This window comes from Lepisosteus platostomus, chromosome 6 (assembly GCF_059453375.1).
Source record: "Lepisosteus platostomus isolate fLepPlt1 chromosome 6, fLepPlt1.hap1, whole genome shotgun sequence".
Lineage (NCBI taxonomy): Eukaryota > Metazoa > Chordata > Actinopteri > Semionotiformes > Lepisosteidae > Lepisosteus > Lepisosteus platostomus.
Window position 1 is genome coordinate 18,407,486 of NC_142616.1, and position 26,019 is coordinate 18,433,504.

General features: G+C 40.1%; 1 protein-coding gene and 1 long non-coding RNA gene across 3 annotated transcripts; both read right to left on the reverse strand.

The window, feature by feature from the left end:
• Positions 1-518: 518 nt before the first annotated feature.
• Positions 519-11,627, reverse strand: LOC148661197 (catechol O-methyltransferase domain-containing protein 1-like). 2 transcript variants are annotated; one of them, XM_088634559.1, is made up of 7 exons: positions 11,469-11,627; positions 9,324-9,457; positions 7,408-7,513; positions 4,755-4,873; positions 2,344-2,398; positions 1,912-2,045; positions 519-930 (listed from the first exon to the last, which is right to left on the reverse strand). In XM_088634559.1, the coding sequence occupies exons 1-7, from the start codon at positions 11,479-11,481 to the stop codon at positions 778-780; spliced, it is 714 nt and encodes a 237-aa protein (XP_088490685.1). In that variant the 5' UTR covers positions 11,482-11,627; the 3' UTR covers positions 519-777. The 2 variants fall into 2 exon arrangements, with proteins under 2 accessions (XP_088490685.1, XP_088490684.1); XM_088634558.1 differs by lacking the exon at positions 11,469-11,627 and adding an exon at positions 10,775-10,934.
• On the reverse strand, positions 7,710-9,316 carry LOC148661198 (uncharacterized). The gene is made up of 2 exons (XR_015939468.1): positions 9,018-9,316; positions 7,710-7,904 (listed from the first exon to the last, which is right to left on the reverse strand). It is a non-coding gene; the product is annotated as an uncharacterized LOC148661198 (long non-coding RNA).
• Positions 11,628-26,019: the final 14,392 nt, after the last annotated feature.

Below are 26,019 nucleotides of genomic sequence, written 5' to 3' on the forward strand. Positions count from 1 at the left end.
AAGTGCCTGATCTCACTTCAAATTCCTCTGGCAGGCTAAAAGGTTTTAAAACCACTCTGTTTACCCCAAAAAGATGTGTATTTTATTGCAGTGTCTTCCTGATTTGGGCATGAATCTTGGACTCATACATTGGGTGAAATAGTTCCTAAGTAATTGACCACAAAGAAACACTATGAAGAAAAAGTTCATTATGGTAGAAAAAGTTCAAGTAGGTGTCTATGTCAGCATGCGTACGCACCAAAGAAACAGATTTAGCTCATGCTGAATCAAGAAGGGGTTTTTCCAAGTGCCATTACTCTTTCAACATATATGTACAGTGAATATCAGAAGTCCACTGTACCACTGTAACACACCCTTATTGAAACTTCAGCCACAGACCACAAGTTGAAGGTGCACTCCTTTCTTCTTATACAGTTGCATACATTATTGTGATGCAATTTTTTTCATAATATTTAATCAAACTCTATGAAACCCAGTACTCAAAATGCATCCATAATAGAAATAAACATGCCAAAACATTCTCCATTCTAATCCTGTTTATTATAAACATCTACCCACACTCTGTCTGGGACAGCAAATACAGTATTTTGTGTAGTAAAGAAGGGGAAAAAAATTGCCTCCGATATGTTTGGGAAAAAAAAACTCCAAGATATTTTAAATGTGACTCAAGAAGAAGAAAACCTAATAACGATCTGCGACCCAGCAGCTCTGGAATGAAGTACCACTTTGTTCCTTACTGCATGTGCTCTCTGAGGGTGTGCTATCTTGCACTGTGAGTTACAGCTTGAATGCCAGCGTCAGTCCATCTCCCACTGTCAGCATGCTGACGTTCACCCGGACGTCCTTGTGAATCTTCTTGTTCAGTCGGTCGATGCACAGGGTGTCCACATCGCCTTCTGCTGGGTTCACAACCTTCCCACTCCACAGCACCTGCAAGACAAGAGAAGGAAGATTGGAGATTGTTGTTATTCCTTCCGAGACATGACGACGGCCACCAAAAGCACCACGGCTATGTTCCCGTAATAGAGACCGATGAGGATCTCCAAAGGTCTCCAACCCTGATCTTGTAGTCCAGTCCAGCACGTTTTATAAGTCGCCTCTAAATCACCAACTTCGAAAAACTGTTCAGTTAGAATTACAATTAATTTCAACGTGACCTATTACGCAAATTGTTTAACTACAAAGTCATTTAGAGGTCATATGGGACCTAAATCTTCAGCCTTCATTGAGCAGAGTTAATTGCACAAAGCTATTCAAATCCTGTAACATCTCCAACATGCCTGAGGGCACCTGCTGCCTGCAGAAAAAGATGCAGCACAGCACATGACATGCCTACAGCCACCAATACAGACAGCACAAGACTCTGCAAGCTAATACTGAGTACTGAGCAGAACACTGATCTTGTTGCATTAGCGTCAGAGTGTCTGGAATATTCAGACCGTGACTGGAGCTCTCCAGGAGCAGGATTGGACCCCCCTGGTCTACACACTTTCTACTTCTGTTGTGCTCAAACAACAGGGTTCATGTCCAATTCTGTTTCTTACAGTTCAGTTATCAGGATCAAGAGTACTGAAATGGATCACGCATCCTACATTGTGAGAAAATAAATATTTCAGTGGCAATGCAGTCTGCAGTGTTGATTTTATGCAGCTCATCTGTGCTGTGGTAACCGAGATCCAGATGATTTTGTGAACACAAGAGATGGATTATACAGTAAAGAAAAGTAAAGTACTTTTACTGCTAGTGTATTTTGAAAACAATAGTTGAACAGACGTAACAGATGGAAAAGCAAATACGTCACTTAGGAACAAGCAAAAGGAAGATGTTTGCTCCAAGAGAATCAGAAGGTTCTTTGACTGTTTTATTAACTTTGTGGCGATACAGAGATTTGAAGCACAACACTGTACTCACGTTATCAATGGCTATGATTCCTCCTTTCCTAATAAGCAGCAGGCACTTTTCGTAATACTCATCATAATTCTTCTTGTCAGCGTCGATGAAGGCAATGTCATAGGACTCAGCTTCGCCAGCAGCTAGGAGCTCATCTATTCAGAAGAAAGAAAAGCAAAGCTGAGGAAGAATCAAGCTGGTAATGCCTTTAGACACTCTTTCATCCGTAGTAAATTCAGAGATGAAGACTTCTTACAGTGTGCATATTTTTAAGAAGGCGTCACTATAAATCTGCAAGCCAGTAAGCACAGCTCCTCAACCAAATCTGATCACATTTCAAATTTAAAACAATCAGAATATTTCACTGAACATTGAAACTTGACTGTAAGAGGCATCAACATCTACTGTAAGTTCAAAAGATTGGTATAAGTTGTAAACATAATATTGAATTACCAAGAGTTTTCAAGGCTGGCTGTATCCTCAGATCAATTTTATGCTCAACTCCAGCCTAGAGGAATAACAGAAAGAGAAACACAAAAGTCAGGTGAGCCTAATATAACAAAAAACATGTTTGTTTAGGACTGAAACATGCTACACTTCAGAATCTCAACAAGCAGTCTCTGCATCGATACATTGCAAGACTATTTTAAAGCTGTAAAACAGACTGATTTACACTGTTCTGAAAACAAGACGTTTCATAAAAGGAGAATTTTCCCAACTGCCTTGGCAATAATGTGCAGTGAGGGCAGAGTTAGTGGCAGATTTTCGGTCTCAGAGGTGCGAGAGAATGAGGCATTGAGCAGAAGCAGGCAGAGACACACCAGTGGTCACCTTACTGTCTGGCACACTCTGTGCTCCTAGTAAGAATCAATATGCAGACAGCTGAGGTCACAGAGCCCACACTACAAGTCAAATGGAATGGGAAACCACATCTGTATCCTTGTGGGAAAAATAGGGTTCCAGATCATACAGCATGCACTTAATACCTTTAACTCTTTTCTTCAGGCAATTCATCATGGGATTTATTTCACCAGAGGTATGGCATAAACACAAACAAAAAAGCAACATTAATAATATAATACCTTGTGTGTGTATATTACATCTTATGCCAAAGGATATCAAAGTACTTAAGCTGTCATTAGCGATATTATGAAAACTCTAACTATAACTAAGGTGGGTTAACACCTAAAACAAGTGCACCCAGCAAGCATGAATCATTGCAAGAAGGTGAAGTTCATCCTTGAGGCATTAATTCTCTGCAATCACACTGAAATCTCTAGTACTCCATGTTCATCCACCTGCAAGATGAAAATATGGTTTTGCAGTGCCGTCCCCCCAAAAACAGAAAAGTCAAAACTCAACGAGCAGTTCCACCCTGAAACCCGCACGCTGGTGGGTTGTGCTGACAGGGAAACTCCAGAAGTAGAAAAACACTGGTGTCCAAAACTCAGCAGTAAAGGCGAAGATCAGAGAAAAGGTGTGGGCAACAAAACTCATTTTGCAAGCTTCAACCACTTTAACTAAAAAACTTAAAAACAAATGGTGACCATAAATGGGCTTCTCAAAATCCAGTTGTCAGCCTTGCTGGGAGGAAGCTTTCAGATTCAGAGGATGCAGTAAATCTATCATAACAGTAAGGGTAAACGCTTTTTACACATGGATCTGCCTTTTCACAAGTTGTGATGCTGTGCTCTCCAACGCAGTGCGACAGCAAATCTCCAATCACCTTCAAAAACTGCTGTTCCCTCAGACAGAGCCTCCACAAGGAAAACTGGATTTATTTCACTCACAGACAGCCTGGGTGCCTTCAATTTAGCAATCACAAGGCAGCAGTGCTGCGATGGCACACTTGTTAATGTTTTCTGTGGCCAGCTATAGAAAGGTTTTGTCCTGGCCAAATTTCCCTCTGGCCTTTACCAGTTACGGCCTCCTAATAATCCCCATCTATGAATTGGCTTCATCACTCTGTTCTCCTCCCCACTGACATCTGGTGTGTGGTGAGCAGACTGGTGCACTGTGGCTGCCGTCGCATCATCCAGGTGGGGCTGCACATTGGTGGTGGTGGAGGGGATCCCCATTACCTGTAAAGCGCTTTGAGTGGAGTGTCCAGAAAAGCACTATATAAGTGTAAGGATTCTTTTTAAAATCCACTAGTGAACATTTCACCACAGACCAAGCAAAAAAACCTCCCAAATAATCACAAAATCTAATATTACTGAAAATAGAACTTACTATAGATCAACCTGATACTGTTTGTGCTTATGTTTTGCTCTGCAGATAAAAATAATTGAGCACTTCTTTCCCCCAGATTTATCACATCACAGTTCTATGATTAAATTAAGATGGTTTCAATTAAATGGCTTGTAAGATAACTTCAAATAATTTGAACGGATACTGCTCTAGTGCTGAAATTCTCAGCCAGTATTCATTATTTAACTTTAAGTTTTGACACTTATTTCACATAAGAGATTTTATACTGGAAATTTGATTTGATCCATTTTTAACAGTGGACTATATTTTATCGGAAAAGGAATACACATAGGTTTGTGTTTCAAGCTGCTCTGCGTTTTGGACATGGGCTAATGGAAGTTCTTCCCTATAGTGAACACTTTAGAACCGATTTTCATTTGTCCCTGCAAGGTCAGGGCAATGCACTGGTCTGCTGCTGACACGCTAGTTTTCCTTGAGCAAATACTGCCATTGTTTAGCCAATCTGATAGCCCCCTTCCCCCCTGTACTGCAGTGGTAGGGCAGTCCCTGCCAGCACAAATCCACGGGCAAAGATTAAACGACACAACAGAGCACCTGCCCATGCAACAGGGAACAACCTGCCGAGAAACAATAAGAAACCGTGCAAGACTTACTTCTTTCCAGAACGGCCTTCCTATGTTGGCGTAGTCTTCGCAGATGTCACAGGCCACAACCCGGCCATCCTCTGGCAGTGCCAGGGCAAAGTTTAAAGCATTGTACCCGGTGTACACCCCTGGAAGAGCAACAGTCACAGAGGCGGGTGTTTGAATTCTGAGTCATTGCAGTTATCCAAAATAAAACTGTATTATTTTGTACAACAAAGCAGAAAGCAACACAGCCACAATTAAATACATGCCCCGAAAACTGTCTAAATGAAACCTAGAGTAAGACTGAATGACATGATGAAAGGCTTTAGTAAAAACTCTTTGTGAAAGTTTTGAAAACGTCAGCAGCTGCAAAGTCTCTAATGGATTCGAGCCATGAGATCCGTAAGCATGGTACTGAGCACGAAAGAGTATGCCGATCCTCGACTGCCTGGCCTGCGTTAGGAGGTCTGAATCAGCTGACCTCAGATTAAGAGCTAGAACAAACTCACGGGATAAGGCTTTGAGATGGTTATAACTAAACAGGATCACAGATGAGGCCATTTGGTCCATTTAGCTCATTCAGTTACTAGAAACTGAATAATTTAAGGATCTCATTTAGCTGTTTCATAGAAGTAGCCAAGGTACGTATTAGCTTTAAACACGTGGCTGGGTAGCTTGTTCCATACTCCCATAACCCTCAAGACTAAAAAGATTTGGTTTCTTAAGCACAGTGTAGGTAACGTTAGTGTTAAGTGTACAGTAGGTTCATTCCAGTTCCTAGGGATGTACCCAGTTGCTCTTCTCTGGACTGACAGCAGGACTTTTGCAAAGTGGTGACCACTTTTATACACAGAACTCCGGTCCAATGGATGCAGTGACTATGGACCTCCACAAACAGACAACAGACACAGACAAGAGGGTCAAGACTGGTTTAAAGAGTAGTTTCTCCTGTGTAAATAATCTCTACCATGTGCACTATACTGTAGGTTGACTCTGTTGGTTAATGGTTAATAAGCAGGTTGTCCGATTGGTTACTTCTCTTTGATCAATGATTAATTTTTAGATTGATCATTAATCTGAAGATCTTGGTGACTTTGATTAAATGTTTGTATAATACAATGTTAGCTTGAGTGAAGATGTATTCTGTGCTACAGTGCTACCATCTACAGTGATGTGAAAAGGAAAGTACACCCTCTTCTATGGTTTTATATATTAAGGAATATCTGACTTTTATCTAGTCCTCACCAAGTTCTAACAGTAAAAAAATCTAACCTCATGTGACGGATAACACACGCAAATTTTACTATGTTATTACTTATTAAACATTAAAACAAATTAACATTCAGCAGAATTGTGTGGAAAAGTAAGTGCACCCTATGATTCAGTCTGTCACGTCACCTGGAAGGAATTGTGTCCCAGCCCTCCTTACAGAACTGCTTCAGCTCGGTGATATTTGAGGGCATTTGTTTGTGCACAGCCATTTATGCACAGCTCTCTTTAGGGCCAGCCACAGCATCTCAACGGGGTTGAGGTCTGGACTTTGATTTGACCATTCCAAAACCCTGATTCTTTTCTTTTTAACCCATTCCGTTATAGATTTACTGGCTTGTTTTAGATCATTCACCTGTTGCATGATCCAATTCCGGTTCAGCTTTAGCAGTTGGAGAGATGGTCTCGCACTTTCTTCTAGAAGGCACTGGTATAGAGAGGAATTCACGGTGGACTCAATGATGAGGTGTCCAGGTCCTGCAGCTTCAGATCAGGCCCAAATCATCACCCTGCCGCCAACATACTTGATGGTTCGTACAAGGTTCTTATTTGCCGGAAACCAAATACCTGCATATCACCACATGTCATTTTGCATTATGGCCAAACAACTCCACTTGGGGAACATTTGTCCAGAGGCCGTTGTTCTCAGTCGTTTTGTGTTTCATTCAGGTGCTGTTTTGCAAACCTAAGCCGTGCAGCAATGGTCTTTTTGAAGAGAAAGTGTTTTCTCCTGGTTCTGTTTCTCCGAAAGACGTTCTTGTTCAGTCATTTCCTAATGGTAGGATAAGGAACTCTAGCATTTACTGTATTGACAGAGGCCTGTAGATCCCTGGATGGAGCTTTCGGGTTCTTTGTGATCTGATCTTGGGGTGAATTTGCTGGAATGCCCACTCCTGGGCAGACAGGCAACCGTTTTGAGCTTTTTCCATTTGTATATTATCTGTCTCACTGTGAAATGATGGTTTTTTTTTTAAATGGCTTTATAATCCTTTCCAGACTGATGAGAAGAAACTATTCTTTTTCTGACACCGTCACAGATATCTTTTGACCTAGGCATGATGTGTCACCATAAACCTGGATGCTCCAAATCAAAGTGACAAAGATTATAGTCTTCTATTCAGCTGGAAACATTTCCTGATCATGTGCACTTGTTTATCAGTATCTGATTCTGATTACCTTCTTAACTGATATGGAAGCAGTGATGGTGCACTTACTTTTTCCACACAAGGCTACAGAATGTTGGCTGTTTTTTTTAAATAATTAGTAAAGTAAAATTTGTGTGTTATTTTTCAAATGAAGTTAGATTTATCTACTATTAGGACTTGGTGAGGGTCAGATATGTCTTAATATATAAAACCATAGAGGTGCGCTTACTTTTTCACATCACTGTACAGTATTGTATAATACCTACCTATTTCAATAGCTTTCTTGGCTTGAATTAGCCTTGTAAGGTTGGCAATCAACTGTGATTCCTCACAAGCGACCATAATAACATTTAAACGGTCTTCAAGTGTTTTCTGCAAGAATATGAAAAAAATCAATCACAATTTCAAAATGACATATCAAAATATAAGCACCACACATAAACAGGTAACAAAAGGCCAGTCCTTTGAGTAAGGATTGATGAAAAAGCCTTTTAAAAGTCTTTTAAACTGTGTTTTGTGATGTCCATAAATATATTTGTAGCCATTTTCCTATCATTTTATATGTCCATTTTGCTTGTTTTTCCACATGCTGGAAATCTCAGATCTCTAGTTATCCCTTGAGATGTGCAGAACCTGACCTGACCTGGACACAGAAGAGCAAAGGAATCCTATCAATATTTCCTAGATGACCTTGAAAACGTATGCTACTGTTGCATCATCTTCAGGTAGCAAAGTCATGTTAGGAGCACATCTGGAAATTCATCTGTGTAAATAAATAATTTATACACTGAAATACATTATATTTTATAATCATTATAATTACCATTTACGACAGCACTTGGAACCTACTGAACATCAAAAGAACCTGATTACTACCTGCACGCATGTACAGGGCTGGTCAAAATGTTGTCCACAAGTACAAAGGCCAATTATTTTACCAAAGTTTTGTTTTCTCCTCCACAGATGGAGGAGGGTTGTAAGGTAACTGTTGGAAACTTTGATATTTATGCTTTCGTTCGAAACCTTTTTTGTCACAGAAAGCCACGTGATTAATTTGTAATAAACTGCGAAGTTGTTGACAGTATTTTGACTAACCCTTTGGGAGACAGATGAGCTGGAATGAGCTGCGTTGAATTTAGGGCTCAGAGACCAGAGATTAGATTCTCTAGGCTGCACAAGAGTAATGGGACAGAATCCCATGAGACAACATCTGCAACCTGGTGTAAAACATTATTTTATCCTGAATAATCTAGGTCATGTCTGCTGGATAGAACTTTAATGCACCTGCTATTTTCTTGATAATGACTTTGTGAAATGGATGCAGTGTGGCAGGTCAGCCTAAGATGGAACTACAATAGCAGCCACTGTGGTGATAAGTGGCAGTAGAGGCTGCCAAAGAGACAACTTCGATTATTGTAAATAACCACACCAGGTGTCAATGATTTAATTATTAGATTATTGGTGATAGGAGTAATTAGTGGTTTGTTAGGTAAAAAGGTGTGCATTGTGTTAAAGGTGGATGGGTATTATCTAATGGCATGGTCTTACAGGTGATAAGTTTCTTTTCATGCACAGTGTACCTAATAAGACACATACTATAGTTAAAGGGAGCTGTCCATGCAACTTAAATGACATTTTACGGGTCACGTGAGATGGGTTCTACCAATGGAGAAAAGTACTCCTATGTCACTGCCAGAAAAAAAGCTGTATGATGCTACAGAATTATTATTTTTTAATAAAAAGAGGTCTTATTTTTTATTCTATATACCTGAATAAAAGAAAAGGAGCTAAAATAATGAATCTGAAGGTACAAAAACAGATCTTTTTAAATCTTGGCAAAAGGCATGATGATTATTAATTGAAATGTGTTTTTTACCTTCTGCTATTATTCCTGTTTAATTTGTGACTGCACCTCCCCTCTGATGTTTTTAGTAAAGCACATTCATGAGTTTTTGTTTTCTGGTTTAAAGCAATATTGCTGAGGAAAAAAGTATGTTGTCTTTGACCAAACATGGTTCACTCAGGACTTGATCTTTCCAGAACCTTCCAGGAAGTTCTTTGGCTTTATCCTCAGTTAGTTACAAATCTTTATACTGTACAAGAGGAAACAAGGTTTAAGCATGAATCATTTTGCTACTAATCGCTATGAGTCTACAGAATTGTGCTCTGTGGCTGGACTTACCAGTCTGAGTTTCTTCAGTGCAGGGTGCTCTCTCATAGAGTGGTCCAGTACGTATTTCATCAAAGGATTGTTTTTTGCTCCAACATGACTCTTAAAGATGTCTGTGCCGGAGAAGGGAGAGGATGCGTGTTTTCCTTGGAAAAGAAGCAAGAGTGATAGCATATATTAAAGCTTGGATTAGATTTTGCTCCATTTTCCTTCTGTGCTCCTATTTTACTGTATGTTTTCAAACCTTTAGGGATTGTAGACACATATTAATCAGACCTTGTTTTCTGTTTCCACCCTGTTCTTTGACATATACTGTTCCTTGCAACCTCCTTGCAACATGTGGGATGATATTCGTCTCTTGCATGCAATGTTCAAATACTTCCATCACAGAACGGTCCCAAAGAAATAATGGCAACGCAGTAAACGTTTGAAAGGTGTTTTTCTCCAAGCTAGAACTACTGAATCTGTGACTACCTTTGGCATGCCAAAATAATGTGCTTGGATAATATAAGGGATGAAAAGTACAGTGTGGTACACGGGCAACATGCTGGCACAGCAGTCAGCACTGCTGCCCTGCAAGACTGAGACCTTGGGTTTGTGTGGGATTTGTCTGGGTGCTGGCCCTGTTGTGAGTGTCTGTGTGTGTGCCCTGCGATGGACTGGGGTCAAGGCGTATCTTGCCTTGCGCCCGCTGCTTGCAGCAATAGGCAGGGGCTCTCCCACAATCCTGTATCGAACAAAGCAGTTAGAGAATGGATGGATGAAATAAGGTTCACACTTTTCACTACACATACTTGGTCTCAAACAACTTTCTAAACAACTCTGACTGTCAATCACTTAACGTTGCATCTGGCTAAGGTTTCATGCTCACTGACAGCTTTTTAAAAACTGAGAAGGAAGTAAAAATACAAATAAACAGGTCGGTTTCAGGGCTTGTTGAGCCAAACGAAACTCAGCTGGAATGAAAACTAGCGGACACGAGGGGGGCAGAAACTGAGCTCGACAAGTATCGACCCGTAATCGCCAGGCGGTGACAACCCACCTCCCACCAAAGACATTGCCTTTCATTTGTTTGCCAAGGACATACATAATCTACATGAGAGGTGGACTGATCAAATTAAAATATGCATAACCTCTGCAGGTCTGTGGCCTCTATTAACAAAAAAAATGCATTTTTATTTTCGATTTTTAAAATCCTCTACAGGATGACTTTGTTCCCCCGCTCCTACCCGCGCACGATTAAATGTTTCTTCGTCGTTATTTCGCACAATGAAGTGTAAGGCTAACGGCAGCACGTCTGGAGAATAGAGCTCCCCTCATTGTAGGATCAGACAGTGTCACACGACTAGGGTTTCACATGATCCGCAGTCCAGACACTGCGAGTACAACTTACTGTAGGTCTCACTGCCTTCTTACAGCAATGGGAACAGATCACACCGCACATTGCACCCGACTTCACTCACCGATATACAACCCCACGGCAAACACGGCGCCCACGGCCGCTGCGCTGACGACTGCTTCTTTGGGCACGCTATAAAATGACATTTTTATAAGGACAAAAACTACTCAGTACCACCCCGGAAATAACACGCTTATACTCGCGCTTCCTTGTCTCGAGTACCACAATCCTTTGTATATTCTTCCTGTGAAATTTCAAACAGGAAGAAACTGCATTGGAGCTCCCACACTTATAATCGAAAATATACGACACATTGTAGAAATGGCAACAAACGGAGCGAATTCAATCGGTAGATTGTTTTAAATACCCGGACAGACAGACACACATTTCGTACTCGCATAATTGCAATATAATCAGCTATAAAGTTAATGTACGTTAATCTATATTTGACTGTACACAAATAGCTAATGATATCGGTATTACAATACTGTAATAAAAGTACGTGAAACATTTCAAGTGATGCGGTCTTCATTTATACGTATACATATCAAAACTGTAGTTTGAAAACACCTCATTCCTAAATCACGTTTTTCACCATTCTAATTTCCATATTCGTTCTGTGTATTTAAAAATAATTCAGGTCTCCTTGTCTTTTGTCGTACAAGACTAGATCTGCGTCTTTCCCAGTTATTTGACTACGCCATGCCGACTCTTATTATTATCTTCTCTGTAAAATACGGTAGTTCACAGTTTCTTACCATCCGATGCCATGTCTATTCCGCACGCTGACTGAGTTATAAAGTTGATCCGAGGCGGTAAATATTTATGGTTTAAAAACTGTACAGTAACGGTGAGTCAGCAGATCACACCCCGTATTATGTATTTATATTGGCTGCAGAAAATGGCAGTGGGGTTGGAGTTGCTGAGCAGTAATTTTCAGTTAACTGTTAATGCTCCACATTCACTTCACTAGCACAAAATACTCGACACCGCCAAAAACATTTGCAATTTGCAATATTTTTTATCTTGTTTAAAACGTTTTCAAAATACAATTAGTTTAACAAAAAAACAAACAAAATCAATTTGAAATTTGGTTAGAAAACAAAACTCAGTATCATTACCAATATTCCGCAAGGTGACAAAAACGAAGTTTAAGATTTACGACACCTACAGGTGTGTCGACAAAGAAACCACTGTGGTTAGAAATCCAGACGGACAATATCGCAGTTATTACCCTATCAAACGAAACATTACCATTTTACGCATTCCTGGCATTTATTTACGCATGTTATACAGTATTTATACATCTATTTTGCAGCAAAATAAAGTGTAGGAATTATGGATTTGGATTAAAATTCGTTTTGATTAATCGATCGTAAAAACCTTGACATTTTCCAGTCACCTTTCCAAAAACTTATTATTGAATAAGGAAATGGAAAAAAAATATTAGACTGGAGAGTGTGGCGAAAATAAAGAGAGGCAGTTCTAAATGCCAAGATGTTACATCCAAACACAGCCCATCATTCAGAATACATGAGATGGTATATTAAGATTTTAATAATAATGTTTATGCTTATATAGCGTTTTTTGGACACTCAAAGAGCTTTACAGGTAATGGGGACTCTCATTGTTGATGAAGCAACAGCAGCCATAGTGCACCAGAACGCTCACCACACACCACCTCTCAGTGGGGAGGAGAACAGAGTGATGATAGGGATTATTCCCCTGATTGGCAAAGGCCTGTGGGAAATTTGGGTAGGACACAACCTGGAATGTTTTAATGACCACAGAGAGTCAGGATGTTGATTTTACGTCTCATCCGAAGGACAGCACCTTTTTACAGTATAGTGTCCCCATCACTATACTGGGGCATTAGGACCCACACAGACTGCAAGGTGAGCGCCCCCTACTGGCCCTACTAACACCACTTCCAGCAGAAACCTTAGTGTTTCCTAGGAGGTCTCCCATCCAGGTACTGACCAGGCTCATACCTCCAGAGTTTCAGTGGGTTGCCAGTTGTGAGTTGCTTTTGATAAAGAATCCTTCTAAAAGATTAACTCTCAAACTAAAGGTGGTAGGAATTGAGGGAAATGTGTCGTTTTGGGTTGAGAATTGGTTAAAGGATAGAAAACAAGAATTGCAGATTATGGGTGAATGTTATGACTGGGATGATATACTGTAATTAGCAAAGTTCAACAGGGATTGGTATTAGGACCATTTTCCCCTATTAGGACCTTTTCCAAATGTATACCAATGGTCTTCTGGAATACTGTAGTTATTAAATTAATCTACTTCGTAACTCATACCACAATAGGAGGAATAATGTTGTAGGCGTAGCAAATACAATTCAGAAAGTTTGATTCGCAAGTGATTCAAGCCTTTGCAGATGGCTTTTCACATCGTCAAGTGCAGACTCTAACAAGAAGATAGCAAAATATACACTATAGATACCAAATGGGAAATTGGGACAGGATGATGAACAGGGGACGGTGTAGACAGTGATCTGGTGCTCAGGGGAAACAAGAGCGAACTAGTCCAGGAGGAAGTCCAAAAGGGGGAAATCAGGCACAGTCCAGGGTCCCGGTACCGGGAGAGCCATCCAAACGAACAGGAAAATAGGAATCCAGGAACATAGAAGGTTAAAACTATAACGGAGCAAGGCGCTCCGAGCCCCGGCACAGTGGTCAGGGGGCCATGATGAAGATATGTCCTCGCGCTACTCCTGAGCCCGGTTGGACTGACTTCCTTTCTGGTCTTACAACTGATTTATTCTTGGATGGCGTGGAAATAAAGGATAAGAAATGTAACAATACTCATATTAGGAATATTTGTAAACCCCATCTTGTTTATCTTTTTGGAATGCAATGTTTGAAAACACTGTAGTGCTCCAGGGTTCACATGGGCACCCTCACTGTTGCCACATCAGGTCAGCCCCACCACCATCAGGGACTTGAACCCAGGCCTCCAGCATCACTCAACAGGGACCCAGCCTCTTGAGCCAAAGGGAGATCTCCCATCAGCCCGGCGGCTGTGGTCCCTGCTATCCACAGGGAAGGGCGGTGACGTCACCGCTCTGGTAAGCCGGCTCTCACAACCAATGGTGGCCGTATGGCGTTACAATATAAACTGGAAGTTAGTTTGGACAACTCCTGATAGATATTGTATTACAAATAAAGTTAAAGAGATATCGTTTAAAATTGTTCATAACTTTTATCCAGTTAAATTACTGCTCTCTAAATTTAAGCATGAGCACGATGATCTGTGTGTTTTTTGTCGGGCTGAAAGGGAATCTTTGGTGCATTTATCTGTTAGGTGTTGGGTTGTAAAGTTGTTTTGGATGGTCTTGCAGAGTTTTGTTTGCAGGCAGTTAAAGGTGTTTTTTAGATTTAAGGATTTTGATATTTTATTGTACTGTTTAATAGAAAATTTGGAAAAAGAGCATTTATTTATAGTAAATTTATTAGTCATTCTGGGCAAATTTCACATTCATAAATCAAAATGGTCTAATCATACTCCCCTTTTTAGTACTTTTGAGGTGGAGCTGAAACACTATTAAAATTCTATAAAAAATTGAGAAATAATAAAGCAAGGAAAACATGATATTTAAAAAATACAATTTGATCACATAATTTACTTCATTACCTCTGGCGGTTAATTTTTTTTTGTTTGTGTTTTTTCTCTTGTACCCGTTTTTGATCCTCTAGTTGTAGTTGTATTTGTAAATTCTTTATACGTTTAATAATTTTTTTTAAGAAAAAGACTCCTGAGCCCAGTTCTAGGCGGGTTTCCAGGCTTCCATCTTCCAAAGCTGAACCCCGAGCTGCGGAGACACCGGGTTTGAAGACACAGGTGATACGAATAACACTAGGAACACAAAAGGGTAGGAGCGCCCTCTAGAGGAGGGAGGACGACTGTGCCACAACCTCCTGGTCATGAGAAAGGGGTTGCTAGGACTACCGTGCCTGGTGAAAAGGTGACCTACTGTAGGGTAGCTGCAAAGGTGGAGAAGGGGCAGACGAGGGATGCTAAACGAGCGAGGAAGTGGAGAGAGTGACGTGTGATGTACATGGGAAACTGCGAAATTACGTCAGGATTAGTTGTGTTGTGTTGTGATGTTGCTCGGTTATTCCGGCTGCCCTCATCCCTCCCAAGTGTTTTAGAGTATAAAGTTTAAATAATAGCATTAAAATCAAGGAATGTTTGGTCATCATATTACAACAACAAAAAAAGCTATTGCTTCTCTGTAACTAGTCCAGAGAAGAACAATCAAGTACATTCCTGGTTTCAAAGAAATATCCTATACTAACAACCTAGAAGAATTAACCCTTTTGAGTCTTGAACAGAGGAGACTACAGAGAAGAATCATGGGGACCTGATTCAACTCGTCAAAATCCTCAAAGGTACTGTCAAAGGCAGCACAGTGAACTTTTTCAGAAACAACAGCCAAAGGACTCAAAGGAAGAGAAAACTATGAAAAGGTGCCTTTAAACCCAAAGAACAGGAGGCACTTCTTTACACCATCGGGAATGAGCTGACTAGCCATGGTCTTGAAGCTTCTTACAAGATGCAGCTGGCAGAGAACCTCAGATGGGCTGGAGGGGTGGACCAGCCTCCTCTTGTTTGTGACTGTGCTTATATTTTATATCGCTGTTAAATCGCTTGTCCCGAATCCTGGCCAAGATCAATGGAGAGGACCAGTTGTGGTGGCCTGGTCAGGAGTGTCTATTTACTACAGAGAAACACTTGTTGCACAAGTTGATGACAGCCTGACTGCAGGGCTACATCGGCTACACTGATCAAGCTCCGGGACCCCACCTGTGGGCTCCCCCTGATGTGACAGCGGTCCAGCAGGACAACACACAGCCTCGTGCTGCTCGTGTAACACCGGCCTCTCGCGAGATGAGAACGAGACAGTAACGCTGCAGAGACTGTCTGCTAAGCATCAGTCCTGAGCTCCGTTCAGGCGGAGAGCGCCGTGCAAACAACGTTAGCGAGTAACCTAGGACAGGACGAAGGCGATGCTTTGAAAGAAAATAAAACGCATCAAAACATAGTTTTTTTATTTTTTTACAGTTGTATGGAAGTTGTTACAGTAACAAATGTGTATCCCTTAATGATAGATTGTATAATACTCTGTTACATTGTCTACGATTAAGATGAACTGCCTGAACGTAATCCTCCCTCGTACTTTATGTTGAACTCACCGGAATGTGTTGGTAGAGTTCATGTTTTTTCCAATAGAATGCTCTGGCGCTCTCTAGTGTATATTTAACAACTTTCTTAATGCGTTGACTTTAAACCTCGTATTATCACTAGTTTATTTTTGATAGCACGTAGAATGTATTGGAGAAAAATCGTTATAATTTTTTCAGTCTGTGTTTTTAAAGAGAGCTTTGTGCCTTTGTAGCTCACAATAAAAAGACAGTTACTGTACATCATAGTATCCATTCTTATGATTCAGTTCCCGTTTCATTTCCCAATGTATTCCGTATTTGTTACTGGCACCATAAAATTGGAAATGTTATACCATCTGTTAAGGTTTTACACAGAGACGCTTTATGTAATCTGTAACATTACATAAATCATAATATTTATTTTTTTATTTCCTTACCCAGCGAGCACCTCTTGCTAAATCACATTAAACGTTCATGCGTGTCAAGATATTTACTATCACTAACATCTCCACTAGGGCAGGGAGCGAAGTCAAGACATTGATAAAAACTCTGGGCTCTTCTGAGCACGATAGCTGTGTTAGATTGTGTTGTGCATTGAATGAAACAAGTCTTGATGTGATTAGTTCCGAACAGAAGTTTGGGTGTTGCACGTATTGTAAGATAAGCCACACAAGTTCTTGTAAACCGAATGACGTCTTCTCTTTTACCGAACTGTCCTGTAAGTTTGTGGTGTATGCAATTTGGAAAATGATAACGCGCCTATGCGTTTGGATATGTTGCACCGAACATTTACTTTCTGATGAAACATTCAATAATATATATTTTAAATAATAACAGAAAAAGCGCATGATAGAGGCCAATTAAGCAATTTAGCAAATGAGGCCGCTGTTGTCTGGTAGGCACAGCGGTTGCACTAACAACACAATAGAGTTTAGAAGTATTTTTCTCCATAAACACAACTGCTACAACCCTGCAGGTAAGTTTTGACAGATTTGAAATAATTATTTCAGTGACTGTCAAGAATATGCCCGTGTAACTATACCTGAATATACGTGATGAAGTATAATATATATATAGGTACAGAAGTGTGGACGTTTTCTGCCTAAACACTTGTTTTTGCGTTTCTCTTGTTTAAAGTCTTTGCAATAACTCCTCCTGATTGTTTAGCAATAAACACACTAGGGTAAAAAGAGGCAAAAAGCGTTAAGACATATATCAAAGAAAGGAGCACTTATTCTGTCAATCCCCAATTTGAAATGTACAAAACAAAACCCTTTCATTGATGCGGCACCGATGACACGAATCGTAACTTGGATTTGCAAAACAAATTTCTACAGAGTCATTAGGAACAGTGCCTTAAACAGAAATCTCGGCGAAGGTATTCGCACTTGGAATATGAAGCCGTATTTTCTCATCCTCTCCCACGGCAGCTTGGGGCTTTTCGCTTGACACTAATTGTTTCTGCTATTTGTGCCAAGTACCTACTGTTTCCTAGCACGTTGTATAGACAGGGCCCAGTCCCGGAGCTGCTTCTTATGTCTGTTAACAAACGAAAGGATGCGCCTTGCTCTCTCTTCTATGTCTTCACCTAGCTCTCGCTTGCCTGCTCCTGTTTTGTGTAACTCGGGGCTGTCACTGTGCCACACAAGCACAAATTCAAAATCATTCTCAAAGGTTCTCGCTGCTGTGGAAAAATTCCACTTCTTTTAAAAATACCACCAGCTGATGATATGAAATGCACAGTAATTTAAAAGCTTAACATGGAGACACCTCTTTGTAATGAACGTTTTTTAAAAGCAAAGTTGAGCTTATCTTACACCGGTTTTAATTTTTGTATGTGCTCTTACAAGCACAAGAGCTGTCAGCTATCATGATGACAATTCATTTTGAATTACCAAGAGTAAAACATAATTTGCAGTGGTATGAAACTAACATTTTTAAGACCCCTCCAACTGTTAAAAGTCAGGATTTCTGTCTTAAAACATAATTAAGAAATCACGGGTAACGTGATTACATGATCATGGGAAAATTCCATTCATACTCTGGGCCCATGGAGATGGGTGTCACAAAATATTTTGTAAATTACGAATATTCTAGGTTGTCAGAACCAACACAAGAAGCTTAAAGATGAAAGATTAGTGGGTTTCGCGTGCACTAAGTGTTATACAAGCTTTCTACTGAGGGTGGCAGTATTGCCTAGGAAATAGTGCAGCGCTGGTATTTAGATTTTAAGTTACAGCAGCCTTGTCTGGCCTTGTTGACAGGAAGGGATCTGTTTCTGAGTGCAGCTGTAAACCTTGCATGCATATCACACAGATTCCCCTAGGACATGTGCATACCCTTTAATCAATCCGTATAATACATTTCGGCTTTGCTTTTGGATCACTCTATTAGCGCAAAGGCAACATCATTATACTGTATAGAACTAATCACAGCTCAATAGAGTATATTGTGAGTATAAAGCACTCCAGTCCAGTAACTGAAGCTTTGCAGCAATCAATGCAGGAAGCTATGAACTCATGCATTGCCAGCTCTGTATCCTTTTAAACAAAAATGGTGTTGTTCACAAACTACTATGCTTAAAATGCTGTATACAGTAGTTGGCCTTTGCTGCTGTACTTGAGACTCATAGTTATATTTTAGTCTTTCATTTAGTCTGAAAAACCATTATATTACATACAGTTTTCCAGACTGAAAGATGTTAAAGTAGGGATAGTGTTGTTTTGCTGGGGTAACAGTTCTTGGGGTCCCCGCCCTTGCCGCTCCTGCTCTGCCAGTTCCTCCCTCACTGCCTGGGCGCGAACCCGGGTCTCCGGCGTCACGCAACAGGGAACTTGCCAGCTGAGCTAAAGGAGAGCTCCCCCAGTCTGGGCAGCTGAGAGCTCTGTTATATGCAGGGGTATATTCGTTACACTGGACACACCTGTCTTTACGAGGTGCCGTTGTCTCCCTTGCAAAGTTATCCACAGCAGACACAGATTTCGTGTGAGTGCTGCGGTTTATGTTTAAAGACCTTTCCAGTTTGCTGGGGGTGGGCAGGGACAGTGTTTCAACACCTTCAATCCTACATGGGTCAAAGGAATCATTTCTGTTTATGCGTGCAGTACAGTCTCATACAGTACGGCAACATTTGTTTGACTGATTCATTTGCTGAAGTACTTTCAATTAGCAATGTTGTCTAGTAGACATCGCTTAAAAGTCAAAACACTAGCTCGTGCGGTCAGAACAATCTGGACAGAAGAATCTGACATGATGGTAATTACTCTGGAGTGGAGCATGGAGGAGGAGAAAGGGATGATTGATCTTACTACCAGATTTAGCGTGATGCATTAGAAAGGTTGAGATTTTTTCAGGCAAGTGACAAGTCATGACTTGTTATATGACAAATTGTTACAGTCTAATAAAAAGGCTTAAAATTGATGTCCGCAACCTGAGCTTTATTCTTACATTTGAGCTTTTTACTAGAATGTATTTCCTCTTAATTTATGACTGTTCCATTTTTTTCTTAATCTGTGTAAATCTGTAAAAAATGCAATTGTTTGCTTCCTGGTTACTGGTGACATAGTCAGTACCATTTTTGTGAAAGTGCCCCAAAAAGAAAATTGCACATATATTTTATTCTGTGAATAGCTAACATTTCAGTCAGCGAATGACAGAAATGCAGCACAGCGTAACTCAAAGGCTTAAAATAATTTGTTATTCTGCCCGTCTTTCTGAGTACCCACCTCTGCATTGGTAAGATATGTGCCGACATGAAATCACAGCTGAGCGACAGGCCCAGAGGATGCTTGACTTTCAAATCACTTCGACGTTTTTTTTTTGTTAACGTTGTATGCAAATAAATACAAATTTCAATTTTATGGAATCATGCACTCAGTGACAGTACTCAAACTTCAAATAAGGTGCTGGAGGGCAATCTTGATGTTGTGAAACCATTAATATGATAGGCATTGACACCTTTTGCAAAGTGCAAAAGACAAATGCCATTTCTTCAAAAACAATTACTGGCTGAGACTGAGGGTTGGAACCAATGAGTCTCCTGGCTTTTAATCCCTCGACTGGCACTGCCACTCCAGTATGTTAGATTCAAAACTTCAATTGCTTGAAATGCCTGAGAGCCCAGATCTGTCACAGGCCACGCTTAGGTACAATTTCTGCAATTCCGCTTGTTTTCAGACTTCAGCAAATATAGAGCTTTCAAAGTAATGTTTTTTTTTATTGCTGGAAAAAATATACCATATACCCAGTCGTTTGTCTCACTTTTGCATCATGCAGAAATTAAGTTTGCATGACTATGTGGCAGTGACATACCTTTTACTGTGGTGATAAGTATAATAATAACTTGCAAAAGTGCTTTTCATATAGGCTGTGTCCCACGTCATCCACCCCTGGAGCAGCCCCCACCTGGGTGATATAGGTGCCATTCTGCACCAGCAGGCTCACTGCACAGCAGATCAGCTGGAGAAGTAAGAAATGGCTTTGCTGAGAGAAACTTAGCGAGGCTAGACTGTACAAGCCTGAAATAGATTTCCATGAGGAGCGCCTTGGGATCTTTAATAACCAAGTAGTCAGAGTTTAAGTTTAAGTCAAGAGTTTAAGACAGGGTGGGCGACCCAGTGTTTGACTGCTGGGTTTCTGCAGATCTTAGAGGCACCTTTCAATCAGCTCCTAATTAAGACCTGGAAAACACATCTGATTTGACTTTTTATGCACTTAATTGGATTGATTCTTCATTAAGATCTGTGTTACAATAAAAAACGGAGACAAACATTGCACGGAGGACCAGGGTTGTTTTCTCCTGGATTTTTAACTTATCATCTCCCCCCACAGCACCAGTCCCCTGTCACCGTACTGGAACATTTGCTTGGTCTGGACATTCTGTTCCAGAGGGAAGAGTGACACTGACTGGCCCAGTCTATGGATTGACAACATTTTATCATTATCTATAACTACACCAATGGAAAAAACTTCTGTATAGTTAATACACTTGAGGTATTCAACCATGGTACAATAATCTTGTGAAATGTTCTTCTTCTTAATAAGAATAAGAATAATTGCACACAGAAACACATACCTTATAATATAACTTATTAATCTAATATATCCATGTTCACAAATCTTAGCCATTCAATGACTGAAACAACCTGACATCAGAAAATGCTGGTAATTAGCTAAGTCACATTATCTAGCAACAATAATACTGTATTTTACTAAAGTCAGACGTTTGCTATTGCACTATTGCTTTCCTCTGTTGATGTACTGTAAATGATGTGCAATGTGTATTTGTGCCTTTGCGTGATCTATGGGGATGACATAGGGACTGTAGTTAAAATGAAAGCCCTGAGGATCTGTATGACTCTGGGATTTGCAGATCAATCCACAGCATTATTTTTGATCCAACTGTTTCCTGAAGGAATGGTCATTCAGTCTGTCCGATGGTTTGTGGACAATGTGTGTCACGTGGGCTTTTCCCGGTAAAGAAAAACAGACCTTTGCGGCATTTGGAGTTTATTCGATGGTGGAATTCATGACTTCCCCTCTTCCTCAGTCCTCTCCAAAAGAACTTTGACAGCATTACATGCAACTTTTTCAATTCCAGTGACTTTGTAAAGTCACATGTCTCGTTGTTTAAAACACATGGCTGTTCAAATACAGTACCCTCTCTTCCCTCTCTGTTCTCACAATTGTAATAATTACCAGGATTTCTTTCTTGCTTTATATTGGCCAGCTGAGAGGTTCAGCTGGTCTCTGTGACCAAGATCTGCTGACCTTCAGCCTAAAAGCTCTGGTATGACACCTGGCTCCTGCTGAGTCCACCAGTGTTGGGAGAAAAAAGCTTTGCAGAGATGGGCAGCAATAGCAGATGGAAACATTTGTATTCAACCGGTATTGTCACACACAGGCAGGATGTAAATTTAATCCAATCAGAGGAAGACACCTTACTTTAATTCGTTGAAGACCTCATATGCATAAGGTCAAGTGCAGCTGGAGCCAGCGCAGTGAAATCGAGCAGAGTGTGTGCAGATAATTGACTTAAATTACTTTGAAAGAATTCTAACATTAAGCCATCCTGTGCCAATAATTTCTAAGTACATAACGTTTTTCCTAGAACTCATGATTTGAAATAATTACCATTGCTTGAAAATACAATGAGCTCACAGGAGTGACATCAATAATAGAGCTGATTAGTTAAAACTGAGCATAAGTATGCTTAATAAAAAATAGAAGCTGCTGCTAGTACTCTGAGTCCCAGTGCTAAAAATTATTAATACAGTTAGAGTGGTATCAGTCCACAGTTCTTCACTTATTCTCTGAAGTCCATAAACCAATAATTATTAATTATAACAGGTTGTCCAAGTCCAGTCCTAGGGGGAAGGTGTGTCTGCAGGTGTTCTGGATCTTTTCAAAGCAGCAGCTCCTGAAGTTGTTAAATTGTTCCAATTAGGTCCATAATGAGCTGATATAGATCGTTAAAACTGAGCTGATGAGAAAACGTGCAGGAACTCCTCTTTACCAAAGAGGGATCTAAAATGTGCTGAGCCATAATCCAGGTCTTTGCAGTAGTAGCAGTGAAGGATGCATCATTTGTGGATAATTCTGAAAACATTTAAAATGCAAAGAAAAAGTATGTTTTCCCCTATCAAATCTCATAGTATAAAGTGTTAAATGGAAACTGGAATCTTTTTTGGAACTTTGAAGCTTTAAATAGAATAGGGTTGTCCGATTATGGTTCTGAAAGGATGGTATGGTTTGTGGTTTTTATTCCATATCAGCTCTTAAGTACCTAAATCAACTTGTTATTGGCTTAATTGGAACAGTTAACCACATTCTCCCACCTCTACAGGTGCTGCTGCTTTAAAAAAGATCTAATAAACCTGCAGACAAACAGGCCCCTCAGGGCCAGGATTGATATGTTACTCATGCATTATAGGGAATAAGAACAGGCCATTTTTTATTTTCTAGGTAATACCAGTATTGCTTGTTGTTTTTTTTGTGTATCTATGATGAAGTGTTAGAAGTCACGGCTTCTTTAAGAATACAGAAATACAGCTAATGTTCCATGAAACCCACAATGAATTTTATTGATGTGACTGTTGATTCTAAACCCTACAGTCATGATTTTTTTATAAGCCATTGGGAACAACAAGTCAGTCAGCTGACAGGTGTTAGCACTGCAAATAAAAAATTGAACACACATAAGAACATATCTGGGTTTGCTTTCAGATATTTTCTTTTTTAAACAAGATATTCTGTGCACTCGTATAGTTAGGTATGCACTGTGCAGTATATAGCTAGGGGTTTTACAGGAACTGTGAACACCGCAGTGCCCCATGTCAAATATGATGAGCCTTGATAACGTTAATTCATACCCTGGAACCACACCGCCCTTATTATTTCCAAGGAGGCCCTGAAGCTCTTATGTCTGAATTCCCAGAATGCACCAGGAGTAGAAATCCCATTCTGGAAAACATTGATTATTCTGGCATCAGCAAAGGAAAACATTAAGTACAGTGTTTTCTGTATTTATGAAAATTATTTGTGTAAATATGTTAAAAACCCATTAAAGCAAAATAAAAAAAGCCCAACATGAAACACATGGGAAATAATCTGGTGAATCTGAATCAGTTTGGCCCCTCAGGGAGATGGTTGATATCCAGAGTGAAGCAGGACTGAACCCAGGCCTCTCTGTGTTTTACCAGTCAGCGCTGCAGCCTTTCTTTCAGCTGATGAATGGCTGGCTGACTTATCTGACACGCACCCTCAAGGCTGAAGTAAATCCCACAAGATCCAGACTGCCTGCAGCCCCTGGTTCAAGATAAACTTAAAGACAGCCAGAGAGGAGGCCCTTTCCTTCAGGGATCCATCTATACAGCTGCCCAGCAGTGGAGAACATGCCTGAGGTGTAAACTTCACTCAGCAAGGAACCTATCAGACAAATATAACAGTAATACAAAGGTAATACATTAGCTCATCTATCAGGGGACCCATGTTTGTGATAAATACCTCTACTTATACTTTTGTAGCCAGTTTGCTAGAAATCATATCAGCCGTCTTGCTAACCTATCGTTTATCTTATTACTGCTTGTATTCGGAAGTTATGCACGCAGTATTTTTTCTTAATAGTACTGCCCAGAGGACTCTTCATACGCTTCTGCTATTCTGTTGGGTTTTTTTTAGAAAATACAGTCTGGATGCTGTTATGAAAGTAATATATCAGTAATCCTAAATGCTTACTGTATAAAAAGAGAAGGAAAGTGCTCCACTGCTTATATTCAATGATAAGTATCCTCCTGTTGTTTTCACGGAGTGAGCAGAAGTTGCTCTTACTTGATCTCATCAGGTCCCCCATCTTTCAACAGTTCATTATGTTTCGTTCAAATACTTTTGTGTTATTAAAATGTCACCCTTCGGATATTTTTAAAATGTTTGGGTTCACATTAGGTACACGTCTTAGAACCAGGTAGTTTACTTATTTTACTATACAGTATTTGTTTTGGAAGTTCACTTTTGTCTTGAAGTAGGCAAGGAAATAGTTTGCTCCTTTCAAATCTACCCCTCTACAAAGAAAAAGACCACATTTTCCATTTTAGCTGCAATACAGATTTAACGCGTCCATTTTCTGGTGAAAAGGTAGGGTCAAGGCCAAAGGTTGTGATCACAGTTTATTGACATGCAGTTCAGTGAGACTATTCTGACTATGAACTAGCTACTAACTGCCTAACCTCCCAGATGAGTCAAATGCCTCCTCTTGCTTGTAATCTGATGCTCTTATTGTATGTTCAGATGAACTGTGAGCAAGCCTGGCGGATCTTGACTGTAGCTTAGCTTATCATGGTGAAAGCAGCCTCCTGTAGACATGAAGCTCACCGAGTGTCAATGAATATATTGTCATTGTGCACTGTGTGTGTACCATCCTTATTAACGTACTCAAAGGAACCATCAGCCGTTTTCCCTGTAACATGCTGTTGTCTCGCAGCTCTGCTAAATCAGGATTGAAATGAAATTTGTGTGTCTGGAACTGAGGAGTATTCCAGGTGACTGTTTTATAGCTTCCCGCATGGGACCATACAGAAGGGAAAGAACAGAAAATAAAAAAGAAATGCAAAGCGTCACACGGTACTGTAGCATTCGGAGCCTGCAGTACACATTTCTGTTTTCGTCGCTTTTTTAAACTGTGTCTTAAAATACATCAAGGTGCAGGTTTCATATCTGGCTTTATTTTAAACTGAGCCGCAAGAACGTGCATGTCAGTTGCTTCCATTTTGTATTCTCAACTTCTCTACCAGGAGTTTTAGTTTGGCAGGGAGCTTTCAGCAAGATTGACAAGTTAGCAGACAATATGATGGCATCAAAAAGAGCCTGATGACAGGTCGGCTTGGCAACCCTCTTCGACCTAAATATGTTTCTTGTTCCTGGCATAATTTCATCTTGAAGAAGAAAAAAAAAGATCCTCTTATGAAGCAGTCCGCTGAATAGGTAGTTAGGTAATCACTTTCATTATGTTGGTCTTTTTATGTTGAGTTTTTGTGTAATAATATTGTTTTGTATTTACTTTGAGTGGACATTATTATAATATAAATAACACATTTTTCCTTTTTGGAGGTTTTGTGGGTTCTTCTCCACAGTGAGGGTAAGGTGATGGCTCTCTTCATAGATCCCAAGCTGACTGCATGCTCCTCAGTAACTACTCTGTTAACGTGAACTAAGTAACTGCAAATGAAAAGAAAGTGATGCAGATTACTGTTTTTCAACTCACTTAAAAAGCCCAGGCAAAGTAAGAAAGAGAAATAGGCAGTTTCTGCTGGGATGCACAAATTACTCATTTCAGATTTACAATGATGACAATGATGGAAAGAGGGAACTCTCGCACATTTTCTTTAGCTATTACTAGACAATATGCTGCGTTTGCTCTGAAACTGCTTTTATTTCTTCAGAAAATTGTAACATTGGTTTACAGTGGAGCCCTTACCAATGGAATAAAGGAACTGTAAAATAATTATTTCCTATTTGAACGGGGCTAGTTTCCTGCAATCAGTTCGGTCATATAGATATACTACATTCACTTGCTCAGCTATTTCTGAAGCTGAGTTTAAAGTGCTGTGCCCTCCACGGTGCTATTGCCTTTAAAATACGC

What these genes read in the sequence shown, in the direction of transcription:
- LOC148661197 (XM_088634558.1), bottom strand. Translation starts at nt 10,856, where the DNA reads ATGTCATTTTATAGCGTGCCCAAAGAAGCAGTCGTCAGCGCAGCGGCC. An exon ending in CACTGAAGAAACTCAGACTG is followed by an intron (nt 7,514 to 9,323) that starts GTAAGTCCAGCC and finishes ATATTCTTGCAG; the next exon opens with AAAACACTTGAAGACCGTTT. An exon ending in GCCAGCCTTGAAAACTCTTG is followed by an intron (nt 2,046 to 2,343) that starts GTAATTCAATAT and finishes TCTTCTGAATAG; the next exon opens with ATGAGCTCCTAGCTGCTGGC.